The 25157-nt window shown below is 44.4% G+C and overlaps 1 protein-coding gene across 1 annotated transcript; it reads left to right on the top strand.

Annotated features, from left to right (window-relative positions):
- Positions 1-2447: 2447 nt before the first annotated feature.
- On the top strand, positions 2448-24078 carry LOC139644448 (phospholipid-transporting ATPase VB-like). The gene is made up of 21 exons (XM_071519810.1): positions 2448-2909; positions 6309-6513; positions 6911-6996; positions 7300-7406; positions 7637-7768; positions 8055-8182; positions 8726-8978; positions 9279-9454; positions 11284-11442; positions 12288-12828; positions 12941-13041; positions 13138-13264; positions 13425-13609; positions 16136-16391; positions 17130-17206; positions 17300-17425; positions 17551-17751; positions 17964-18044; positions 18192-18296; positions 18597-18784; positions 23028-24078. The coding sequence occupies exons 1-21, from the start codon at positions 2500-2502 to the stop codon at positions 23311-23313; spliced, it is 3930 nt and encodes a 1309-aa protein (XP_071375911.1). The 5' UTR covers positions 2448-2499; the 3' UTR covers positions 23314-24078.
- The last annotated feature ends 1079 nt before the right edge of the window (positions 24079-25157 follow it).

The raw sequence follows: 25157 nt of genomic DNA, 5'->3' as shown, positions 1-25157 counted from the left end.
TTTGTGAGCCAAGGTACAGAGGCTTAAAAAGCAAAAAAATAAAAAGCACTCAGCAAAATAGAGGGCAGGGCAACATGTAACTGGATGTCAAGGCTGAAGAAATGTGTCTGTCTTGGCTAATAGAAGGAGACTGGTCATGTTGAGGGAAATAGCTAATTTTCTCCTCTAATAAGTATTGCTGATGTCTGTTTTTTAAAGGGAGAGTGTAGAAGAGACCCCAGGACTGCACGTGACACCTGTGTGTGTGGATGTGTGTGTGTATTTGTGAGTGTCTGATTATGACAACCTTTTGCCAAAAATGGTGTTTCCGGCAGAAAAACCTTGGTACAAAATCTAAAAAGACAGTGTGGTGTAAAAACTGATCCAAAGCGACATGTACCCTTGTTCCAGGTTCCACTATGCATAGGTAAAAAAATCAACTGTACACTCCCCTCTATACTGTTCCCCATCAGTATAACAGATGTATTATCTCTCTATGGCAGACAGATGGTTTGTGCTAAATTGGCCCCTTATACCCCCCTCTCTGCCTCTTTTCAAAAGGGCATTAGAGATGTAAGAGAGAGGGAAAAGGCAGATGCTTTCCACTTTGTGATGTTTCCGTGTCACTGGAGTAATTAGGGATGCACAGACCTTTGCTCTGCAGAAAAGTGTGTGTGTGTGTGTGTGTGTGTGTGTGTGTGTGTGTGTGTGTGTGTATGCGTGTGCATGTGCATCTTTTGTTTCTGAGCGTGTATGTGTATTTTGTGTTTCTCTGTGTGTCTGTGTCTCTGTGTGTCTCTGTGTGTGTGTGTGTGTGTGTGTGTGTGTGTCTGTGTGTGTCATGTGGACTCACAGCTGCGCCACTGTGCAGCCGGTGTGCCAGCCAAGCCAAGCCTAGCCAGAGCTGACTGGGACAGTGAGAGGGTGAGTCTGGCACACACACACGTCACGCCACTCCCCTGCTACACGTATCTGATGGAAAAACATGCTGTGCTGCCCAGGAGATACCAACCTCGCCACTGTCAGCTGTTACCAAGCACAGAATGGGAAATAATTTGTATTTCTGAGTGTTAGTAACTAACTTGCAAAGCATTGCATCCTTTTTAAAACGTCTAGATGTACATTTCCATTTGAAACACTGCAAGACTGAGTTTTAATATATTGTTCATCAAATACTAATCATTTTCACAGGTGCATATTCAGTACCATGACTATACATGTTTCTGACGTCTGAGTCTAAATCTGAGCGCCATACATGACTGACTCTGTGTCATTCTGGGCTGTTTAAACAGGTTCGGCAGCCTGCTCTGGAAAAGACAACATATGTCAACATGAGGAAGTGGAAGGCATCCTACATGCATGCCATCTGTGCAGGGAGCTGCTTTGTTGTAGTCCATGACACATGAGAGCCACACATACGCACACACACACGCACATACACACACACACACACACACACCCAAAACCAGCCACAAGATTTCTGTCCAAAACAATTAATTTACTCCAGCTTGTACTACACAAAGTACAAACTGGTATGATCGATATGTAGAAGCTTTTTAACAGGAGGGGAGAAATTTCCTACAGCGATCAATAAAGTGTCACAAGTATTATTAGGAGCAAGTATGGCGTGAGAGTATCTTCATGCTGTCTTGAAGCTGCATGGACTGTATTCTCTATCTGAACCAGTATGGAGTGCTAAATATATTCCCTCTCTGTAAGCACAGACTGTATTTGTTCACACTCTCTCTGCAGGCTGTTCATATACCGTAGGTTTGCCCCAAGGAGAGCTTGTGCCCCGCTCACTGTTGGGTTGTCAATTCAGATTTTCTTATGACCCACTGCACCAATGTCCTGCTTTCAAATATAGGCTGTCAGCTCATTTAAAGGCTTTACATTACATACATCAATATATTGTTTTTGGTTGTTTGTTGTTTTCTTGCCAAGGCCATCATCATCATCATCATCATCATCATCATCATCATCATCATGTAAACTACTAATAACAGCACTCACTACTGTACTACGCAGGTTGGCTCACTGACTCATCACGCTGCAATGTGAAGGACTGTTTCCAAGAGAAAGCAGCAATATGAAAGCAGAAATGCTGCTGGCTCTGTGATTCTGTTAAAATTAGATAGGATCTTTCCAACTGATTATTGACAGTGATCCTAAAATCAATTGTGCCACTGGAGCATTCCCATTGTGATCAGTTACCTGATTTTCCCTCCCTGTCAGACTTGAACATCTACACGACAAGGAATGCAAAGCGCTTACGAAAACATATTTGTCAAGGCAAGGGGCGGACTTAGAGGCAGGGCAGGTGTGCTGTCATATGCTTTAAACTGGCTTTAGGCCTCACACACACACACACATAGACAATCACTGCAGGAGAGCATGGGCCTTAGGAGAGTGTTTTTTCTCATAGTCACCTCATAGAGACAGAGAGCGCCGAGAGCAACAGAGCACATCAAAGACGATGGGAAGGAAAGGCTGGTGAGAAGAGAAAAAATAAGAGCAGCCATGACGTGGAGCAGCCCTCTGGGCCTGCTGCGGGATGCCCTGAGAGGTCAGAGGGCGAGGGAGAGGGACCTCCGCTCCTTGGTGTCCAACCAGCCCTACGAGGGCCTGGAGAAGAAGAAACAACCCAACCGCTACTTCCCCGGCAACGCCATCAAAACCACCAAGTACTCGCTCCTCTTCTTCATCCCCATGAACCTCTTCGAGCAGTTCCACCGCTTGGCCAACATCTACTTCGTGGGCCTGGCTATTCTGAACTTTGTTCCCGTGGTGAACGCCTTCGAGCCCGAGGTCGCTCTAATCCCCATCTGTGTCATCCTGGCTCTGACCGCCTTGAAGGACGGCTGGGAGGACTTCAGGAGGTACCAGTCCGACAGGAAGCTCAACAACACGCCGTGCTTCATCTACCGCAGGTAACTGGCGGTCCTGCCGAAGGAAAAATGCCGCTCTTGTAGTTTTGCATCAGCTTCATATCATTGACCTTACTGGTAAATCAGTGTTCCCTGGGTCGGCTCTTTTCTGTGCTGTACCTACATGATGTGAAGGCATTTGTTTTGAGACCAAAGGAAACACTGATATGGTGCATTTCTGGCACCTCCACGTGTGTGTTTGTGCATGTGTGTGTGTGTGTGTGTGTGTGTGTGCATGAGTGTGCATGTGTGGCACTTTTCCCCCAGCATGTACATGTGCACGATGGTTAGTGTGTGTGCGTGCCTGTGTGTGCGTGCCTGCGTGTGCGTGCGCGAGCGCGCGCGTGTGTGTGTGTGTGTGTGTGTTTTACTTCCTCTGCGTTCCAGCACCCCATGGGAATTTTTGACCTAGAAATAGAAAATGTGTGGGAGATTATTCTTCTTTTGAAGAGCCTCACAACAATATCTCGCATCCATCGCATTGTGCACATTTTGATGAAATCCTCATCTGAGCGTTGCGTCAGCGAAGACAGTGAGGTTAGTGGTTATCTATTTTTGAATTACTGGTTAAAAATGAATAATTCACAAAAGAGCAAAACATTGTCATTTCCAGCCCTTTCATTATTGTGATTTTTGGAATACACAGAGAGGGAGGGGATGTGGATTTCCTTCGGATGTGAGACGACAGAGGAGGGTGTTACATGATGCCCCCCCCACCCACCCCCCATGTTGAAGGCCCAACCTCTGCAAGGCTTGTATTATCATTATGAGCAGCTGCTCCCTCTCACATTTCCCAGGAAGAGTCAGCAGGGAGACTGGGAAGTGCAGCCTCAGCTGGGGGAAAAGAGAGAGAGTGTGTGTGTATGTGTGTGTATATGTGTGTGCGCGTGCGTGTGTGTGTGCCTGTGTGTGTGTGTGTGTGTGTGTGTGTGAAGGTAGGGTCCAGGTGGCCTGGAGTACAGACTCCAGACACAACAGTGGACACAGCAGTGGACACTTCGGAGAACACGCCAGTCCCTCTGGGCCTGTTAGCGAACACTAGCCGTCTCGGCCTCACGCAACGAGATAAACAGCAGTTGAGTCACTGTGAGTGGGCTCTCACGGCTCCCTCATGGCTCACTGAGTGGGGATGCTGCCCAAGCGAACGTTTCTTCATCATTTTTTTTTTGGCCTTGTACAGATTAGAACAGTTTTAAACGGATCAAGTCGGTGCAATCGATTGGCCGGGATTTCTTTGAAGTGTACAAATGTTTTCTGGAGGAAGCTCGAGAATAATTTCCAGGACTCCACACGCTGCGCTTCCTAGAGAAATATATTCAATTTTCCCACCCTGTCTAGGTAGAATATGTCCATCTGTTCTACACCCACCTACAACCGCACCACAGACACACACAGACAGAATGGACAAGAAGTGGACCTGCAGCTCGATGGACTGGTGACCAAATCCCTTTGAGCCTGCTGCTACATTCTCCTCCTCTTTTACCTTGAATATTTTAAGCTTTGTGAATAGTCGTCTGTCACTCGAAAGGCATCTTACGTTGACACAGGCCCGATCACACATGGAAAAATAGTGCTGTCATTCTTCCGTTTACGCACACATAGTTTTTTGACTTACAGTAGATGGGAATACACTGTGTCCTGACAGCGCTCACAACTGTCACTCACCCCACCTGTGCATGTAATGCATTCCTTTGACCACAGGGAATGCGGTCGGACGGGAGGGATTTAGCTTCAACTCAGCAGACCTTCACGGATGCACACCTTTCTTTCCTGTCACCCACCTTTTGTTTTAGGGTGACGTGAAGCGTCTAGGTGACGACGTGGCTCATCCTCTCAGTCTTAGTCTTGTCAATCTTACACGCACAAACATTTTGAACACAGTAAACGGCCGCTGTAATTCATGTTTGATTGAACGAAAACAATTCCTATTAGACAGCCATAGCATAGTTAAACACACCTAGTTTTAGCATCTGCTCATTCCAAGTCATTAGTGGAGGTAAATCACTGACTACACCCCATATAGCCTATTGCTGTCTGTTCAGTGTGTTGTGATTATAGCCCTTTGAGGCCATTTCATCTGAATAGTGAATGTGACTCATGATATTATTATCAAACCAGACAGGCTATCCAATCTATCAACAGTGTCTGTAAAAATAGTAATGTTAGTCAGCATTATTCCCTTTGGTCATGACAGGTTCATCGCTTTATAATTCATTATACTGTAGTCTTTACAGGTCCTGACTCTCCCAAGGAACAGTTCAGGGAACACACAACAGTTTTTTTCCCATCAGCATACCAGTTAAGTGCTACTTTATCTCTGAGGAATTGTTATCTCCACAAAATGATAAATATTTGGAGACATTATCACAAAGAGACATCAGGTAGCCCATTTGGAGCGGAGCCAAATTCACGAGAGCAAGCAATTACTTTCTATCTATCGCTTTGAAGATCAGAAATGTGCTTAATTTAGGACAATCGCAAGTTAATGATTTGATGAGGGTGGCAGATGATTAGACAGACAGCCAAATTGTTTGGCATGGGCTGCCGAGACTCCGTGTGAGATAGTTTAGGAGAACATTATGGATCACTGGCAGAAATAGAAATTCCTGATCCTGCCCGGGATGCTAATGACTGTGCTTGATTAGAACAAACACAGCTGGTGACCATTTCTTTCTGAGACACAGACGTCCCTGAACTGGAAACTGACGGTCATGGGCATTAGGCGTACCTAAAGCTTACTTAAGACGAGTGAGGATCTTTTGTTCAACGTGGAAAGTATAATCTAAACACAAAAAACGTGCTAAAAATACATAACCTCCACCTTCCCAGCTTTGTTTGGGTCTAGGTGTGGTATTATGTGTGCCGGGGTTTAAAAGCCACCCGATCAGGTCCTACATGCAGGGCCGCATACCTGCTGCTCTCTGTCATTGATGGTGGTTGACATGCAGGTTCAAACAGTAAAACATGCGGCTCCCTGGGAAGCCACAACCCTGACAACACCTGAGGGCAGACTTAGAGACGATGGTGCACGGTCTCTCCTCCTCTTAATGCTCCTCTCCGCCTCTCTGCCCTAAATCTTTTGGAGAGTTTCCTTGTTCTACAAAGCTCAAAATCTGGGCCCCACTCCAAAAACAACAGCATTGATTTTTCATTTGGTTGTATTGTTTATTCCCCAACTTGCACAGGTGCTGTATTTGTGTACATTTTTGTTCGTGACACGCGAGTCAATATTTCATTTGATTGATTACACATACAATAAGATTACAAAAAATACACCCTCAATGCCAACATTGCACTTAATAAATGCAACAAAAAATCGATATGAAAGCCGCCGGGACAGCTGACTCTTTAGAAAATAATCTGTAATGACTTTTTACTGATAAGTGACGTTTCTAATCTCAGGGAAGAGAAGCAGTTTGTTGAGAGGCGTTGGAAGGATGTGAAAGTGGGAGACTTTGTGAAGGTGGTTTGCAATGAGATCGTCCCGGCGGACCTCCTGCTCCTGCACACATCTGACCCGAACGGAGTGTGTCTCATAGAGACGGCCAACCTGGATGGAGAGACCAACCTGAAACAGAGGAGGGTGGTGCCTGGTATCTCTGCCTCGGTGAGGATCTCGGGGATATGTATTTCGATATTCAAATAAACATCTCTCTTTGCTTTCTTCCTACTTTCTTCACACTCTTGTCGCCATTCATTCTGCTCCACCTCACCTTTCTTTATCTTTACCTTCCTTCCTCCTTACTGTTGACCTCTAACACAAAGTAAAAGAACAATTGTTGCGTGTTCATTAGAGCATGCCAAAGTCTTTGATGATAGGTTGAGAACATAAAAAAAACCCGACTCCCTGATGGATTGCATGACTTAAAAGTTGGTGACAACATCTTGTCTGCATGTAATAATCATTCCATTGCTTCATTCTGGAAGTACTGGTTAGGTTGCAATTAAGACATTTCCATCCGCACCACACTGACTTCACATCTTCATCTCCTCTCATTTCCCAGACTTCCGAATTCGAGCCTGAAAGCTTCAACGGCATAGTCGTGTGCGAAAGGCCCAACAACAATCTGAATCATTTCAAGTGTTATGTGTGAGTATCAAGTACATGAATCACATGGATTCCCCAAACAGTTCTTTGAGCCTTTGAGAGCAGCCAAGCAAAACTAATTCCAACCCACTCACTGCACTTTCTGATGCCACCAGGGGCATTATTGGGCTGTAATAGGCTATAATCGATTTCCTTGGGCACCATAGCTTTTATAGACGGTCTACCCATCCTGTCCAGCTAGAGCCATAAAGCAGGAGAATTGCTAATAGGGAATATATAGGTGGTAATGAATATCTAACAAGATCCGACAGTAGAAAGGGGGTTTCTCTCTTTCTCCTGCTGCAGAGAGAAACCTGATAAGGCGAAGACGGGCATTGGAATTGAGAGTCTGCTGCTTAGAGGCTGCACAGTGAGAAACACCGACCATGCTGCCGGCTTCGTGGTGTACGCAGGTATATTCTCCACATAGTTTGATCTCAACCATAACTTCAGTGTTTTTATACTTGGATGAATGGCCCACAGGGAGGGCGTTCTGTAAGGAATAATGAGCACATTAAGTAGTTATTGGATGGACTCTCTCTGAGATCGATAATCAATTCCCTTTGGTGTTCACTGAGATATTTCATAGCTTATGGAGTGCCTGTTATTGATGATAACTGGACCTTTCGATCCCATGTCCAAGGCCATGAAACCAAGTCCATGCTCAACAACAATGGGCCAAGATACAAGCGCAGCAAACTAGAGCGGAAGCTGAACACCGACGTCATCTTCTGCGTCATCCTCCTCTTCGCCATGTGTCTCGCCGGAGCACTAGGTCAGTGATGAATTACATAACTTAGCATAAAATCACTACACACACCCGGAGACTGACTGAGGTTCCAGTTCAAGATTAATGGAATGATCCTTGTACATTTATGAGGGGACATATAATTTCCAATAGCCCCCAATCAGTCACTTGGCCGCAAGCCCAAACACATACGAGGGGAGAGAGGGAGGAAACGGGGGGGGGGTGTTGGGGGTTGGGGGGGGCGTGGTGCCAAAAATAGCTGCTTCCCTGCGAGACAGTCAGTGTGATTAATCCCCTGTCCTTACACATACAGGTCACTTCCTCTGGCTGCAGGCGCTGCCCAGCGTGCCCCCGTACCTGGTGCCCAACAGCCAGGGACACCTCGACGCTCCCGCTCTGTCCAGCTTCTACATGTTCTTCACTATGATCATCCTGCTGCAGGTGGAGGACCAGTCTGTCTGCATGTGTGTGTGTGTGTGTGTGTGTGTGTCAGGGTTGGGGTCAAATCATGAATGACCTCATCCATTTCAGTTCAACTGAGGAATTGGAATTGGAATTTGAAAAAAACTACAGGAAAGAGAATTGGAATTGAACTGGAATTACAATGAAATTCTGTGAAATTCCACATTTATGAATATCATAAATGTACCTGTCAGGTAGTACTATTATATGTATAATTTAATCGTAATACATACATTATGATTGAATGTATTTGATTCATAATGTTTGATTTATAACGTTTAGCAAGTCAAGACTCAAGCCTCTCTTAGAAATGGAATTTCATGGAATTGAATGGAATTCAATTCTGTTCCCTGTGTGTGTTTTATCTGACTGCTACAGTGTGTGTTTTCCTGCATTCTAAAATCACTAGGCCTCTCCTCTCCTCTCCTCTCCTCTCCTTCCCTCGCCTCCCCTCTCCTCTCCTCTCCTCTCCTCTCCTCTCCTCTCCTCTCCTCTCCTCTCCTCTCCTCTCCTCTCCTCCAGGTCCTGATACCTATCTCCCTCTATGTGTCCATTGAGCTGGTCAAGATCGGCCAGATCTTCTTCATCACCAATGACATTGATCTGTACGATGAGGAGCTGGACAGCCGTGTGCAGTGCCGGGCCCTGAACATCCCTGAGGACCTGGGCCAGATTGAGTATATCTTCTCAGACAAGACCGGCACCCTCACTGAGAACAAGATGGTGTTCCGCCGATGCACCATCATGGGCACTGAGTACCCGCATCGCAAGAATGGTAAACCTTACGTGTGTGACACACTTTACATCTGACATTAAAATCTCTTTCCTGTACACACACACACACACACACACACACACACACACCTTTAATGCGTCTTGGGTGCATTTACACCTGGATTTTGTGTGTGATTTTTTTTCTCTATTCAAAGGGGGGGTGAAATAAAAGGTAGAAAGGACACCAAATGCCCAAACACGTTAATTCTCCTTTCCTCTCTGCAAATACACTCATGATGAGAATTTCAGAACCATCACCACCACCAAACGTCTGTATGAACATGTTTTTGGGGATTTGCAGCCATCCGCCTTGATGAACCAGATTCGGAGGAGGAGGTCATCTTCAACCAGCGGCCGCGGTCCCCACAGTCAGGATGGACCCTGGATAATGAGGACACTGACCCTGAAGACACACAACATTACCATGGCAACCGACACAGGAGCAAGGCCGCAGCAAGCGTCTTCAGCAGTCCACTGGTGAGACGATAGCTTATATTTGGCTTACTTAAAGAGAAGGTTCAGCGATTTTATAAGACTATCCTATTAATTACTACCCAAGCCCCCTCTTAGAGTGTTCCAGAAGTTTTTACATCAGAGCTTGCGTTTCTGGGAAATTGACAACCACCTCCGATTAGCATGTTAGCAATGCTAGTGCAAGTCAATGGGGTATGAAACCATAACTCTTAAAATCACTTGCAAGCCATTCCATACATTTCCACAGCTGTAGTAATAGGAAGAATATGTAATAGTAGTGCTTGAATGGGATTTTGAGAGCAGTGGTTTCATACCATCCTATTGACTTGCATTAAAAAATGCTAACAGGAGGCTGACTTCTGAGAGACAAAAACTCTGTAAAAATGTTTTGAATGTCATAATAGTGGACATGGTTAGTGATAAATAGGACAGGCCTCTAAAAATCACAGAACCTTCCCTTTAAGTCTACTTGGTATTATAATAAGTGTCCTTGCAGTCATAATCATGACTGAGGAGCGGACCTCAACATCAGTGTAACAAATGGGAAAATGACTCAAGCACAAACATCATAAATGAACAACAAACACTCCATAGGGTGATGGTTGTCAAGATGCTTTGTATTACTATTCCCTCTACGCTACTGTGTATAAGGGGAAATTAGTTAGTGTTTCCCATTGAAAATTCATCGTTCATTGAGTTCATTGAACTGTGACGTCCTACTAGTGTAAAACACCATAAGGGTCTACCATGAGCTGTTAAGAGCACATTAATGGAAATTATTATTTATTTATTTTTTCAAATAAAAAAAAAATTACTTTGGCTGATTAAGTTCAGATAAATATTGTATGAGTGGGCAAAATCCATCTCTCATTGATTTTTGATGGAGCAGCTCCAGGCTGTACATCAGTATGAGTGCTGGTTCTGTTTCTAGCTTTGGAATTTGTTGTCCAATTATCAGGTAATTAGTTTCCAAGTTCAAGCTGAGGTTACAGTATGTACAAGCACAGATATATAATAGATACAGATACATAAGGTCAAATCCCTCTAAGATGAATGTCATTAGTTTTCATCTACGACCATCTTCAAAATACCAGTACAAAAGGATCCCTTTTCTTAAATAAATTTCCCATCTGAATACACACTTAGAAGTCCTCAAATTGCCTTTTGTTTACCCAAATCTCACCCACTCCAGTGACACAAGGCCTCATGGTCCCAGTCCCCATTGCAGATGGCCAAGCTGCTAGGTGTCAGTGATGAGCACAACCATTTTGGCTCAAAGCTGCCCCTGTGTCTGTGAAGGAACATATGGTCATGCTGGGCTACATTAAGCATGGACTACTGATATCACATAAACTGTAAACGTGCACTATAGATTAGTCATCATGGTCTTGATACACAGTACAGTAGCTCCGTTTCTATTTTTGCCCACAGGGCAAAGAGCACAGGCCAGTTGCTGTGAAGGAGAAGCAAGCTGAGACAGTAAAACTCTTGTGTGTGTTCCAACAGGCTCTTGGTCCTGATGCTCAGCACGGAGCCAGTCTTCAATCTTACTTACACTGTGCCACTAACATTACAGAATATCTTAACATGATGTTACTGAAGAGGCTCTCTTATTGCTCCACTACTATATGAATAAATACCTCTTTCCTTCCTTCTTTCCTTCAGAGAAAAACAAAAATATATGAAAAGGGTAACAGCTGATAAATATTTGTCCAATCCTGTCACGTCAGATCAGTGATTGCTCAAAGTAGGGGGTGAGGAAGGAAGGATGAATTTCACAGTGTGTGAACAGTAGCTATTAATTAACGAACTGATGAACCTCACGCCAACAGGAAGCCGAGGTGGTTCCAGACAGGAAGCTGCTTCAGCAGATTAGACGGACGGAGAACAGCAGCAGCAGCCGGAAGATAGATCCCTACCTGGACTTTTTTCTGTCTCTCGCCATTTGCAACACGGTGGTGGTTTCCACGGCAACAGCTCAGAGACAGAGGGTGAGCGCTCTGTTTACTGTGACTCTGGAAGGGAAGTAGAGATGGAGATGGAGGGCGTAGTGAGGGAGAATGCAAGGATGGATGGAGGATTTGTCTCCTTGAAACTCCCTCCTTACCTCCCTCCCGCCTTATCCAAAGGCCTATATATTGATATCCACAAGCTTGCAAAACCATTGTAAACCTTTCACCTAGAAAACATTGTGGAGGAACTATTGATTTCCTTATTCATTATTTTATGATTTGAATGTATAGGGTCTACAAACTTGTTGTCCACCAATCTGTCTGTAAGACTGCAGAGAAATCCACAGTTTCAGCAGCAGCCGCCACAATGAAACTGGCATTCTCCTCATCAACCTCTCATATTTAGTCGAATTTCACATGCTTGCTGGAATTGTTAGCTAAAAGTTTCTCTTCTTTCATCAGTGGTCAGTACTAATTTCCATAATTGCTCTTTAAAGCCCCAGATGAAATGGCTTTGTCTCTTCTCTAAATTAACCACACAGTGAGGGGAGATTCGCAGGGGGAATCAGGGTTGCCCTTATTAATTTGATTACCCGTTGTTCTTGACTGTGCTGTTCTGACTTCTGCCGGATGGGAGAAAGTGGTGCGTTCTCCCTTGAGTTTGTAATTGAAGGTTAAAGCACAAAAAGAGCAGTTTTTTCCTTTTAGCCGCGTGTGAACATCCTGCCATTTGCGGAGGTGGACCACAAGGTTTTTTTTAAGTGGTTTTGCTGAAACATTAGAGAAGCTCTCAAAATGGAACTTATGGGCCAAATGAACAAATAAAAACAACCTTAAAACAGTGCATACCATAGTAATTCCTGTTTTGTTTTGTCTTCTTCAAGATGAGTGAATATCCACGCTCCTGTCAGTCAAACAACCCTTTAGACACCTTATCCTACTTGGCCAGAAAGGTTGGATCCCTTCGCCAAACCATTGCCTCCTGGCAGCCCATGTCCAGGAGGAGCCGCTCTTTGTCTGAGAGCTCAGTTATAGAGGAGGACTGTTATAATGCTTCTGCAAAAACGGATGAGTCTGGAGGCCTCAACACAACAAAAGCTGCGCTCCATACTGAGTCCCAGAGCAGCAAGCCGGCAGTGACCTCGGATAAGCTGCGCTATGAGGCGGAGAGCCCGGACGAGGCAGCCTTGGTGTACGCAGCCAAGGCGTATGGCTTCACTCTGCTGGCCAGGACCCCCGGCAGTGTGACTGTGAGGCTCCCAGGTGGGGAGGAGCTGCTGTTTGAGGTGCTAGACACCTTGACTTTTGACTCCCACAGGAAGAGGATGTCTGTTTTGGTGCGACACCCAATCACCAGAGAACTCGTGCTCTACACTAAAGGTGCCGACTATGCTATCATGGAGCTACTTGGCACACCCTATGCAGGTATGTGCAGGTAAAAGTATTTGTTATAATACATTTGTTATACAGTTATTACTCATGGCCATAATTTAAAAGCCTGGCAAAGTGAAATTGTATGTTGTGATAATATTTCCAGAGCAACTCAGTGGGAACCAGAAGAGTATTGCAGCAGACACTCAGAAACACCTCGACCGGTATGCAAAGGAGGGGCTGCGAACCCTTTGCTTTACAAAGAAGGTGCATATTCAGATATATTAATATTCATCAGAATGCAATTTTTTTTAGCACAGGAGCTTCTTTTCATGTCTCTCCTCTCTCTGCTGTGTGCTGCAGGTGCTGAGTGAGAGGGCGTATAAAGACTGGTCAGCCAGCAGACAGAAAGCTCTGGCTGCTATAGACAACAGAGAGGAGCTCATCATGGACTCTGCTGCGTACCTCGAGACAGACCTCACCCTGTTAGGTAACACGTGTCAGCCACAAACACACACACACACACACACACACACACGAGGAAGTCTCCGCTCAAAAATACACACTTAAAAAAAGCAGAGAGATGTGTGATATGCTCTGGCTGTGGATTCAGGTCAGCTGACGTCTAACCTTGCATATTTGTCCCCTAGGGGCCACGGGCATCGAGGACCGTCTGCAGGAGAGCGTCCCTGACACCATTGTGGCGCTGCGGGAGGCAGGGATCCAGGTGTGGGTGCTGACTGGTGACAAGACGGAGACAGCTGTCAACATCGCCTATGCCTGCAGGCTGTTGGATGAGGGAGACCTGGTGATTAACATGAGCTCCAAGAACAAGGTAAGGAGGACGCTGTCTGTCTCGCTGAAGGCTGCCGAGTTGGCTCAGTTTTGCTTTTCTTTACTGTTCAGTGTCAACTGGATGATAAATGGCAGTGCATCTATGACACATTTCTTACACAATAATTATATGAAATTTGAATTCAATTATTGACATTTTTGTCTGCTTTCAGCTTTAGACCAACAAATAAAGGTGTCAATCCATTTTTTTGTATAATATAATGGTTCTGTAAACGCAAAATCATCGCTTTCCAACTCTCCAATCCAACCACAACTTAAATTACAGGTCCATTTTGTTCCAGTGTTTACAAACAATACAATGTTAAACTATTTACTGCTTCAAAATACATTAAAATTCATATTTGGACACTGCTTGACTGCATCAATATTTAAGCCAATCAATTTGAGAGTGAAAAAAGATGTCAAACTAATGAATCAAAAAGTAAACATACTACAAACATACTACAAACATACAACAGTAGTTTAACAGGCTCCCCAAACTGTGGTTGAAGACTGGGCCTTTAAATAGAATAACACGAGAAACAACTCACATTTCCTCACATACAGTTTGTTTCAGACGGCCGTTGCAGTCTTTGATAATCCTTCCGTTTAGCCATGTCTTCTCCAAGAGCCTAAGTTCAAGAGACATTTAACTGTGTCATTGTCTCCCTCCGATTTAAGTGGCCAAAGCTTTTTGACCACTTTTACATTTTAGCTAAAGGTCAAATCCTCACATTTCCATGTGAGAAAGACAGGGGATGGGATGTGGGCCCTGGTTCTCTGTGGTCATTAAAGATCCTGTGGCACTCAGCGAAGGAATGAACCCTTTATAACAACCTGGCATGTCTAATCATCCCTGGCCTCAAATAGACTGAAATTACCTCTCAGCTCCTCGCCTCTCTAACGGATGCATGGGGAGCTTTCCGGAACAAAGGGCCTGCCCCGCTCCTCTCAGATGGGACCGGACATTGGTGATGAATGGAGCGAGTTACCCCCAATACAATATCTAATGCTTTCATATCTAATTAAAGGTCCAATATTCAACCCTCGCAGGAAATACCCCTTCTCTCATGAACAAGAGTGGAGGCATTTTTGGTAATGAACAATTTGTACCGCCATAACACAATGACCATCGGCATCCTGAGGGAAGCACTCCTACATCACCCTGCCTACCACACCTAATGAAATCCAGCCAGCAATAGATAGATGAAATAAAAACAGGGTGTGACCCAATTTTTTTTTTCGGCACGTCAGATTTCCCTTAGGCTAAGAGGCTCTAGTCATTCACAGGCAGAAATGATGAATCTGATGGAACCAGAGCCTGGTAATTGCTTGCAGTCGGACATCTTGGACATGACTCAACAGCAGCGTAGCGCTTTTGCTAACAGTTTCTTTTATCAGCGCTAATGCCATAATCTCTATTCCATCTTGCACAGTGGGGTGCTTTTTTTCTCAAGCATATTTCTTTGACCATATCAGTATCTCGGATATGTTATTACTTTTCCTGATAGTGCGTTTCATTTGCTTTGTTTGTTAATCACACTGACATGTCACATGACAATCTTCACACATGCATCATTAATTTGCATTTTCCTTTGGTCAGCACTGATTACTTTGTGTGCAAATGAAGGGATTAAATGAATCATTTTGCTCCAAACTGAGATATATATAAGAAATGACACCCACCCTTCCATACTGGCATGAAACTTTTTTTTTTTTTTTAATTTATTTTAGGCATCTTATGCTTTATTGATAGAGACAATGTGAGAGACAGACAGGAAGGTATGGGAGAGAGAGGGGAGGACATGCAGCAAATGACCACAGGCCAGACTCGAACCCAGGTCGCTGTGGGAAGGACTGAGCTTTATGGTACGCGCTCTACTCGCCCCTGCTGGCATATTGACGTTAGGAGTTATCTTAAGACATTTGCTTAAATAGTTAATTTTATGAGGAGAGAATAATTTATGTTTTTCAAATATTGCCTGATGAATTTCAGGTAGGAAATCTTTGAATGAAACCCTTCACTCCAAAAAAAAAAAGTCCATCTTAACAAGTTATTTTGTCTCATATTTAGTCTTCAGATCTTATTTTTCTTAAACCAAGAGAACAATTCTGCCAGTGAGGTGAGATAACTCCACTTGTTTCTAATGTAGTTTCAGTTGTTTCAGGAATTTTCTAGAAATCAGTGTCAGAATGTTGGAACAAGTCAGACGGCAGATCACTGCTCTACTATCAAGAAAATGACACTTGATTCTACAAAAATCTTGAAACAAGTTGATTTGTATTGGAAAGAAGTGAAATGATCTAACCACGCTGGCCGATTTTTTCACGTATTTTAAGAAAATTAAGATTTTAGGACTCAGTAACAGACAAAATGACTTGTTAAGATGGAGACTTTTTGCAAGTGTTCAAATCAAACTAAGATTAACAGAGTGCGACACTCTCTTGTAAAGCCTCATATAAGTGAGAACCACAGAGAAACCACTCAAATAAGCGGACGGTGTTTTGGTGTTTTGGTGTTTTGCAGCTCATGTGTGCATCCATCCTGGACTGCGCTCTGGAGGAGGTGAGGCGGTACAGGGATGACCCGCCGGCCCCCACCATCGCCCTGGTGATCGACGGACGCACGCTGGCCATGGCTCTGGAGTCGGACCTGCGGGACCGCTTCGTGGACCTGGCCCAGCGCTGCCGCTCGGTGCTCTGCTGCAGAGTCACGCCCCTGCAGAAGAGCACCGTGGTCAAGGTCATCAGGGAGAAACTCAAGGTCATGACCCTCGCCGTTGGTAAGAAACTCCAGGAAATGTTGTCAGATGGAGACGTGGCGCTCTTAGCCTAGGGATTACACAGTGCATTGCAAAAGTCTTCAGACCCCTTCACTTTTTGCACATGTTCTTGAGCTAGTGAAAGTTATTTCAAAATGCATTTATTTGGGATTTCTATTCTGAGTTCATTGCAAAGCACTGTACTCTATCAAAGTGAAAACAGAATTGGAAAAAATTATACTAAAGTATAAAATTGAAATAAAAAAGAAATAAGTATTTGCTTTTCTTGGGCATAATTTGTTCAACATGTCTTATAATATACAATGTTTTCCTTTCAAACTTTTTTTTTTTTAATTTGTCTTTCGTGCTAACAAAGCTGAGACTAGGTCCTGTCCTGTAGGTCCCTGTACTCGATTTTCATGGGATTTCATGGGATTTTAGGGTGTAGCCTATATGGTGTGCACGGTGGACTCTCTATCAGAATACTTAAGCACAATGTGGGTGCAGCATGGGAGCACAGCATCTATGATTAATTCATGGATGACATTAGAGTCCAGTTCTTCTTGAGAAAATGTGGTGTATAAAATATAGAACATATAGAGTGAAAATGTAAAAAAAAAAAATATATATATAGGAAATATACAGACTAAAAATCCCCAATAAATGCATTTTGGAATAACTCAAGTCAAGGGGTCTGAAAACATTTTCAAGGCACTGTATCTGTGATTAAGCTGATATTCACTCACACACTGATTTCAGGTGATGGTGCTAATGATGTCAACATGATCCAAGCGGCTGATGTCGGCATTGGGATATCCGGTCAGGAGGGGATGCAGGTCAGGATTGTTGTCTTTTGCTTCAAAGATGTTCTCCCTGTCTTCTGTGCTTACTGATCAAAATACATCATGACTTATATTTGTCATCTGCAGGCGGTCATGGCAAGTGACTTTGCCATATCCCGCTTCAAACACCTGAAAAAGCTTCTGCTGGTTCATGGACACTGGTGCTACACTAGACTAGCAAACATGATCATTTACTTCTTCTACAAGAATGTGGTGAGTCTTGTATCTGCATTTTAAAGAGCTATGTACTCTGTAAATTAACATTTTTCATGGTTTTCTCTCAATGTCATCCACAGTTCGACTTTGTTCACCTGTCTCTGTGTTTCACCTGTTCCCAGGCCTACGTGAACCTGCTGTTCTGGTATCAGTTCTTCTGCGGCTTCTCTGGCACCACCATGATAGACTACTGGCTACTGATTTTCTTCAACCTCTTCTTTACCTCCGCCCCGCCCGTCATGTTCGGGATAATGGACAAAGATGTGTCCGCGGAGATGCTGCTGGGTCTTCCTGCACTGTACAGGACTGGGCAGGGAGCAGGGGTCAGTGACGGTCTCACACAGCAGAGTCTTTATTCTTAGCCCGTTTGCTTGGTAGCTTGATAAAATCTAGTCTACAAGTCTATTAGTATTATTGAGTTATGTCTTGGATAAAACGTACAGAATACTTTAGAAATTAAGTTGATTAATTTTTAGCTGTGTCTGTGTGTGTCCTGTGTCTGGGTGTGTGTGTGTGTGTGTGTGTGTGTGTTTAGGAATATAAATTTTCAACATTCTGGATTGCCATGCTGGATGCCTTCTATCAAAGTCTGGTGTGCTTCTTTATTCCATACTGGGTAAGGGAAAAATTGTAATACTTCATCTTTGATTATACACTGTACAATGGTGCATCTATAATGGTGCATCCTACTTACTTACTTTTTAGTTACCACTTATTTTATTGGTCGACTGCTTTCTGAGTATGACTCACTTTCTTCTTTCAGGCTTACCAAGATTCAGACATTGATGTTTTTACCTTTGGAACTCCTTTGAACACAGTTTCGTTATTTACCATCCTCCTGCATCTGTCTATCGAGATCAAAACCTGGGTGAGTGCTGGACCGATGGAATATCGATTTCTAGAATTCATAATGTACATTTAGTGATCCAAAACTCTGGTCAGTAAATAGAGCTTCAGTTTGATACTTAGTGTACTATATAATTATACAGTATATAGAAATTAGTGTATAATAATCTTTATCTTTGACATTGTTTACATTGCTTCTCTGTATTTTGAATACCATGAAATTAAAAAACAGAGAATGAGCATGTCTCCTATATAGTGTAATTGCTTCTGATTTGTCACATTGTGGTGATGTGTGTTACTCTTGTGTGTAATTGTCTGGCAGACGGTGGTTCACTGGGTAATCATGCTGGGCAGTGTGGCGGTGTACTTCATCGTGACCCTGGCCTACAGCGCCATCTGCATTACCTGTAACCCTCCCTCCGACCCGTACTGGATCCTCCAGAGCCAGATGGCGGACCCCATGTTCTATCTTATCTGCATCATCACCACCGTGTTGGCTTTGCTGCCCAGGTACCATCAGTGTGTCCATACTGCGTCTGTCACTCCGTAAACCCAATCAGCCTGATAATTACATACTGGCACTGACGCCACAGTCGGGGGAATACGGCTTAACAAGTCACACAAGTGTGAGCCAGCGCTTGGTTGGTGCATCGTGCATCCACGTACTGGGAAGTAGCTGCCGATTTTCTAGCTATAGTGGTCAAGTCAACGCATGAATTCAATATTTTGTTCAGCAGTTCTCTTAGTTACAACAACACTGTGTTAAAAGTCAACATAGTTTCACACACCTCAATCATGCATGGACTGCAAACAAATAAAACTTTCTGAAAACTATAATATAGCAGCTGTTGTTTTGTGATATCTGAGATTAACTGGAACAAGCAGGGATAAAATGTGGCTAAGTCTTTCATGTGTAGACTGAAACAAAATTGTCCTTTTGATTTGATTTTGAACAGGAGACTACTGGTTAAAGTTTGGTTATGGCAGCTGATTAGTGCTGTCAAAACCCATAATTTCAATTAGGGATGTTTCTGATAATTGATCAGTAAATGAATGTGGGGAGGTGTGTTCATGTTTGTGGATGGGCAGACATAGATGTTTACAATTACAATTACAATTTCCCATTTGGCAGACGCTTTTATCCAAAGCGACGTACACATGAGATTTTAATAGAACACAAGCAAGGTTCTAGTCAGGAGAGAACAACGAGAGTAAGTGCCATAAAGCTAAGTTCTGGTCCAACAGGACACAGGTGCTACGAGGCAGTGCTACGAGGCAATGCATTGAGTGCATAGAGTGCATAGAGGCAGATAAAAAATTTTTTTTTTTTTGTTTGGTTACACACTCTCATTAGGTGAGAAGGTGTTCACTAAAGAGCTGGGTCTTTAGCCTTTTCTTAAAGATTGAGAGGGACTCTGCGGATCGAATGGAGTTTGGTAACTCGTTCCACCACCGAGGAACCACAGAAGAGAAGAGTCTGGCTAGAGACTTAGGGTCTTGTTGTGGTGGCAGCACCAGGTGCCGCTCCTTGGCAGAGCGTAGTGAGCAGGAGGGAGCATAGACCTGAATGAGGGAGTTCAGGTAGGTCGGAGCCGTTTTGGTTGCTGCTTTGTAGGTGAGTATCAAGGACTTGAACTTGATGCGGGCAGCAACTGGGAGCCAGTGGAGGGATATGAACAGCGGAGCGGCATGTGCTCTTTTGGACTGGTTGAAGACCAGACGTGCCGCCGCGTTCTGGATCATCTGCAGAGGTTTGAATGTACATGCCGGGAGCCCTGCCAGTAAGGAGTTGCAGTAGTCAAGGCGTGATATTACAAGCGCCTGTACTAGGAGTTGGGCTGCATGCTCAGACAGGTAGAGTCTGATCTTCCTGATGTTGTACTGGGCAAATCGGCATGACCGAGCAACAGAAGCCAAATGCTCCTTGAAGGTTAGTTGGTCATCATGATACCCAAGTTTCTGGCAGACTTTGTGGGAATGAGCTGAGCTGATTCGAGCTGGATACTGATCTGTTGTTGTCCAGAGGGACTGGCTGGGATGACAAGGAGCTCAGTCTTTGACAGGTTAAGCTGAAGGTGGCGTTCCTTCATCCATGCCGAGATATCGGCGAGGCATGCCGATATCCGTGCCGAGACTGTGGGGTCGTCTGGCGGGAACGATAGGAGGAGCTGGGTATCGTCAGCATATGAGTGGTATGAGAAGCCATGTGAGCGGATGAATGCACCAAGTGAGGTGGTGTATATTGAAAAGAGAAGGGGTCCAAGCACTGACCCTTGAGGTACCCCTGTGGACAAGCAGTGAGATTTCAACACTTCACCTCTCCAAGACACTCTAAAGGAAAGGATCTCCCTGAGAGGTAGGACTCAAACCAGCGGAGAGCAGATCCTGAGAAGCCAAGCTCATCGAGTGTGGAGAGGAGGATTTGGTGGTTAACCGTGTCAAAGGCAGCCGCTAGGTCAAGCAACATTAGAACAGGACTGACCGGCAGCTCTAGCTGATCGCAGTGTTTCCACTACAGACAAGAGCGCAGTCTCGGTAGAGTGTCCGCGTTTTAAGCCAGACTGGTTAGGATCATACAGGTTGTTCTCAGAAAGGAATTCAGAGACTTGATTAAAGACCGCATGCTCAAGTGTCTTGGAAAGGAAGGTGAGGAGTGAAACCGGCCTGGAATTTTCAACCTGAGATGGGTTGAGTGTAGGTTTCTTTAGCAGCGGGGTAACCCGGGCTTGCTTAAAAGCAGTGGGGAACACACCCGTTGTAAGTGAGGAGTTGATGATGTTCGTGACTGCAGGGATAAGTGTGGGCGAAATGGCCTGCAGGAGGTTGGAGGGTATGGGGTCCAACGGACAGGTAGTGGGACGAGAGTCAAGCAGAAGTTTGGAGACTTGCTCCTCGGTGAGATGGGAAAATAACATGAGTGAGGCCCTGTTAGCTGGTGGCAGCATACTGAGTTGGTCAGGCTCAGAGAACTGATTACTGGTGGTAGAAACCTTATCAGTAAAGAATGATGCAAAGAGGTCAGCAGTGAGCAAAGTTGAGGGTGGAGGTGGTGGAGGGTTGAGGAGTGAATTAAAAGCTGAAAATAATTTCCGAGCGTCTTTGGCACTGCTGATTTTCTCCTGATAATAAGTGGTCTTGGCACTTTTTAAATGGGAGGAGAATGCAGATAGGAGAGTTTGATAGTCAGTGAGGTCAGTGGGATCTCTGGATTTGCGCCATTTTCTCTCGGCTGCTCTGAGCCCCGCCCGTTGCTCTCTGATGACACCGGTGAGCCATGGGCTAGTGGGGGTTTTACAAGCAGATTTGGATGAGAGTGGGCAGAGGTTGTTTAGAGAGGCGGCTAGCGAGGAGCAGAGTGTGTCTGTAGCCTCACTGACATGGAGTGAGGAGAACTCATTATGAGGGAGCATGGTAGCCGAGACCTCATTGGAGAACTGAGCCAGTGTGAGGGACTGGAGGTTTCGTCTGAAGGAGACCATTTGCGACGGAACGTGAGGGTGTTGCGGTAAAGAAAGAAAGTAGAGTCAGCTGAAAGTGCAGCTGGTGTGGCTGTGTTTTCTGGACGGATCCAGGTTTCGGTCAGGGCTAGTACCTGAATGTCAGATAGGTTTGCAAGTGCTTGGATAAATTCTGTTTTATTTACAGCAGACTGACAATTCCATAAGCCAAAGGAAAAAGTGGAGGAAGTAGCTGAGGCTTTTCTGAGAGAGTAGTGGTTCTCAGGATTGCGCTGTCTTTTATGACTGATGCATTTTTTTTCGGTTTGCCCTATGGATAACAGGGATATATTGGTAGCACATGGTGAGTGAGAAGGCAGGCCAAGAGAGTAAATAAGAGTAGCTTATCTGTGTCCTTGCTCAGTGGACTCGCACAGGTAGACTCGAAGGTCTTTACCCAATTAGGTCTTACGTGTTTAAATACCAGGAAATGCCACAGCTGTGCCCAGTCACAGCTCGTTACCAGGGCTGAACCCGCCCCTTTCAGATTTCCACAACAAAGCAACAGATAGAGGGTGTGACCCGCGTCAGCTGACCCACCTATCGAAACTCAGAGAGTGAAACCAGGAAGTGCTCAGCCACAACAAAGCCTGACAACAGCCTAAGTCCAAATCTAACCCAGAAACAAAGATTCAAAACACTTACTGACCGACTACTGTTTCCTATGTCCTAGATCCGAGCTTGTTCTTGTTTGTCATAGATGTAACACGTGTGCCAACACTTTCTAGGTTTGGTAGAGGGTGGGGTGGGGGTGTGGATGATTGAGGTGTGTAAAACTACGTTCACTTTAAAAACTCAACCTGTGAACACCAAAGTGCTCGTAACACTGTGTTGTTGTGACTAAGAGAATCGCTGAACAAAATCACCCAGCTACATCCTGGTCACCTAATAATGATGATGTGGGGATGAGAGGAAAGTGGAGGGGTGCCCCATATGCACCTCCTGTGCACAGGACCCATAATTCCCAGCTACGCCCCTGTGTATTGGAGGATGCATTTGACACGCGCAGATCATGGATCGTAGTGAAACAGTGAAGCGATGATTGCTGTGGTTCATAGACTAGTCCAGGCTGACTTGTAATTAAATAATGTTAATTGTGAAGGTCAGGAATGACTGCACAGCGGCTCAGTCTTCCTCCTGGTGCTGATGCCTCTGAAAGAGCTGATATTTAGTGTGCTGAGAATGCTCTGATTTACATCAAAGGGACGCATATTTTTCACTGGCCTACTTTCCCACCACCACACTCTCTCCCCCAGGTACATGTTCCACGTGCTGAGGAACACTCTCGCCCCCTCCCTGCTCGTGCGAGCCAGGCATCTGGACCGGTTGGACCCCTCCGTTAGGGAGCGGTGGATCAAGGAGTGGAGGAGCTTCAGGAGCCCGGGGGACGACAGGCTCTCTGGGCGGTCTGCCTCTCCCTCTCCCACCCTGGAGACCTCGACGGACATCTTTCCCCCGTCTTCAGACCCCTCTGACATCACCGAGGCTGAAATCACACTGAACGTCATCACTGAGAGCTATCAAAGCCCACTGCGGCTCTGAGAATCAGGAACCCGTTGGCATCTAGATGGGCAAAAAGACACAGCAGCGCTGCACTAGGGTGATTATTTATTCAGGAAAATGTAGAGACTGTAAAGATTTTCAACTGGCTCATATCTGGATATGTCCCAGTGTATATATATTTTTATTTTATTTTATTTTGTGTGTCTGTGTGTGTGTGTGTGTGTGTGTGTGTGTGTGGGGGGGGGGGGTTACATAAGTACAAACTGGGAGAGGAGCTGTTTTCAAACAGAAAATTCTTTCACTCTGTCTTGTGACAAATCATCAATTGGGGTGATGAGTTCATTTTGTAATGAATTGCTCGATGAGAAAGCGGGCCCCCTCCTCTCACTCCCCTCGTAACAAGCTGCCATAGCGAACACATAAGCCTGTTACTTTCCTGATGGGTTTTGAGAGCACAGTGGTAACCCAATTAGTCATGCTACCTGCCCTTCCAAAAAGTGGCACTTTTCCAGAACAAAATGCTTAGTCTGTTTAAAATATTCCCCTCACCTAGACACCTGAATGTAACTTGCTCAATGGATACCACAAATAGTCACATTGCGTCTTGGTCTTCATGGCTTGTACGCACTTGTGGTTTGCACATGGCATACCATGTTATGGCATTTCCAGTTCATTTGTTGATATATAGGGCAGTTATGTATGATGGTATCAGGGAACAAAATGGAGACTTTGTGTTTTTTAAAGGCTGGGCCTGTGAGTAATTTTGTGTATTTCGTCATCTTTATGTATCTGTAAAATGTTCCATGGCAATAAATATGAAAATAGTGACATTTTGTTGATTTTTTTTTTTTTTAAATACCAAGCCCCACTTCCTTTTCAAGATATAGCTATATCACCTAGATAAAACAAGAAGACAAAATCGTGAAGAATCATAAGAACGAGCTTTACAGCTACAAAGTCTGTTGCCTATACAGCTGAAAATGGAGTGTGCACCAGCCAAATCCACTTGTAAAAGGGTATGTCTGAGTTATCATTGGTTTACTTCATTATACAGTAGTAGCACTGCTTATATAACGTCCCACTGCCTCCACTTAGAACAATGCTGCCCTCTAGTGTGGAAAGGAGGAGCTGCAGAAAGGTCAAATGGGACAAAGTCATTCAAAATAGATTGACAGTGTTGAAATCCCCTCAAACAGCCCACTAAGAACATGCTTGATTGTATTATGAATGTTAAGAAAAATGCAAAATTGACTTTGAACATAATTTTTATTGAGAACTAAATACAACATGAGCAAAACAAATAGTAGTTATTACATTGAGCCAGACCCTTGCATTGAGCTACAGCCTAGCACTGTTGCACATTATGAAAGGTATGTAAACATTATGTGCTACGGTTGGTTTCATTTTTGACAAATTAACAAATACAAGGCAAACCTTTACAATCATTTTCAATGTATCATGTGGCACAACGTGGCATTGGATACTCTGGGCCTACTTAAAATATTCCGTAACTCTTTTGCACAAAACCCAACTGTTCCATGTGATAAAAGAATAGTAGCATAACCTAAATATCAGATATTTAACAGTAAGGCCCCCATTTTAAATAGAGTAACAGAAAGACCTTTAGTGTTTGGAAACCGTTATTTTGATTATTTTGCTATTTGTGCCAGCAATACCCCAAGATGAACACGTGTGACAAAAGTAAAAAATAAAAAAAAGGCTTGAGCATGAATCTGGACCAGAACTCTGGACTGGTGCCTGATAACAACCTGCAACAGCATAACTTTAAAAATCCACCCTAAACACTTTAACACTGTCAAAAACAGTTATGGTGATGTACCTTGCATTCCTGGGCCCATTTTGTTGACAACATGACGTCAAGT

Source organism: Centroberyx affinis, unplaced genomic scaffold (genome assembly GCF_046629955.1).
Source record: "Centroberyx affinis isolate AG114_WGS23_722 - 3 ecotype Tasmania unplaced genomic scaffold, CSIRO-AGI_Caff_v1 ptg000743l_1, whole genome shotgun sequence".
NCBI classification, from domain to species: Eukaryota; Metazoa; Chordata; class Actinopteri; order Beryciformes; family Berycidae; genus Centroberyx; species Centroberyx affinis.
This window is presented reverse-complemented; position numbering and strand designations above follow the sequence as displayed.

Bases quoted from the DNA above. Each gene is read 5' to 3' on its own strand.
- LOC139644448 (XM_071519810.1), top strand. From the start codon at position 2,500: ATGACGTGGAGCAGCCCTCTGGGCCTGCTGCGGGATGCCCTGAGAGGT. The intron at 2,910-6,308 runs GTAACTGGCGGT...TTCTAATCTCAG, and splicing joins CCGTGCTTCATCTACCGCAG to GGAAGAGAAGCAGTTTGTTG. The intron at 7,407-7,636 runs GTATATTCTCCA...CCCATGTCCAAG, and splicing joins CGGCTTCGTGGTGTACGCAG to GCCATGAAACCAAGTCCATG.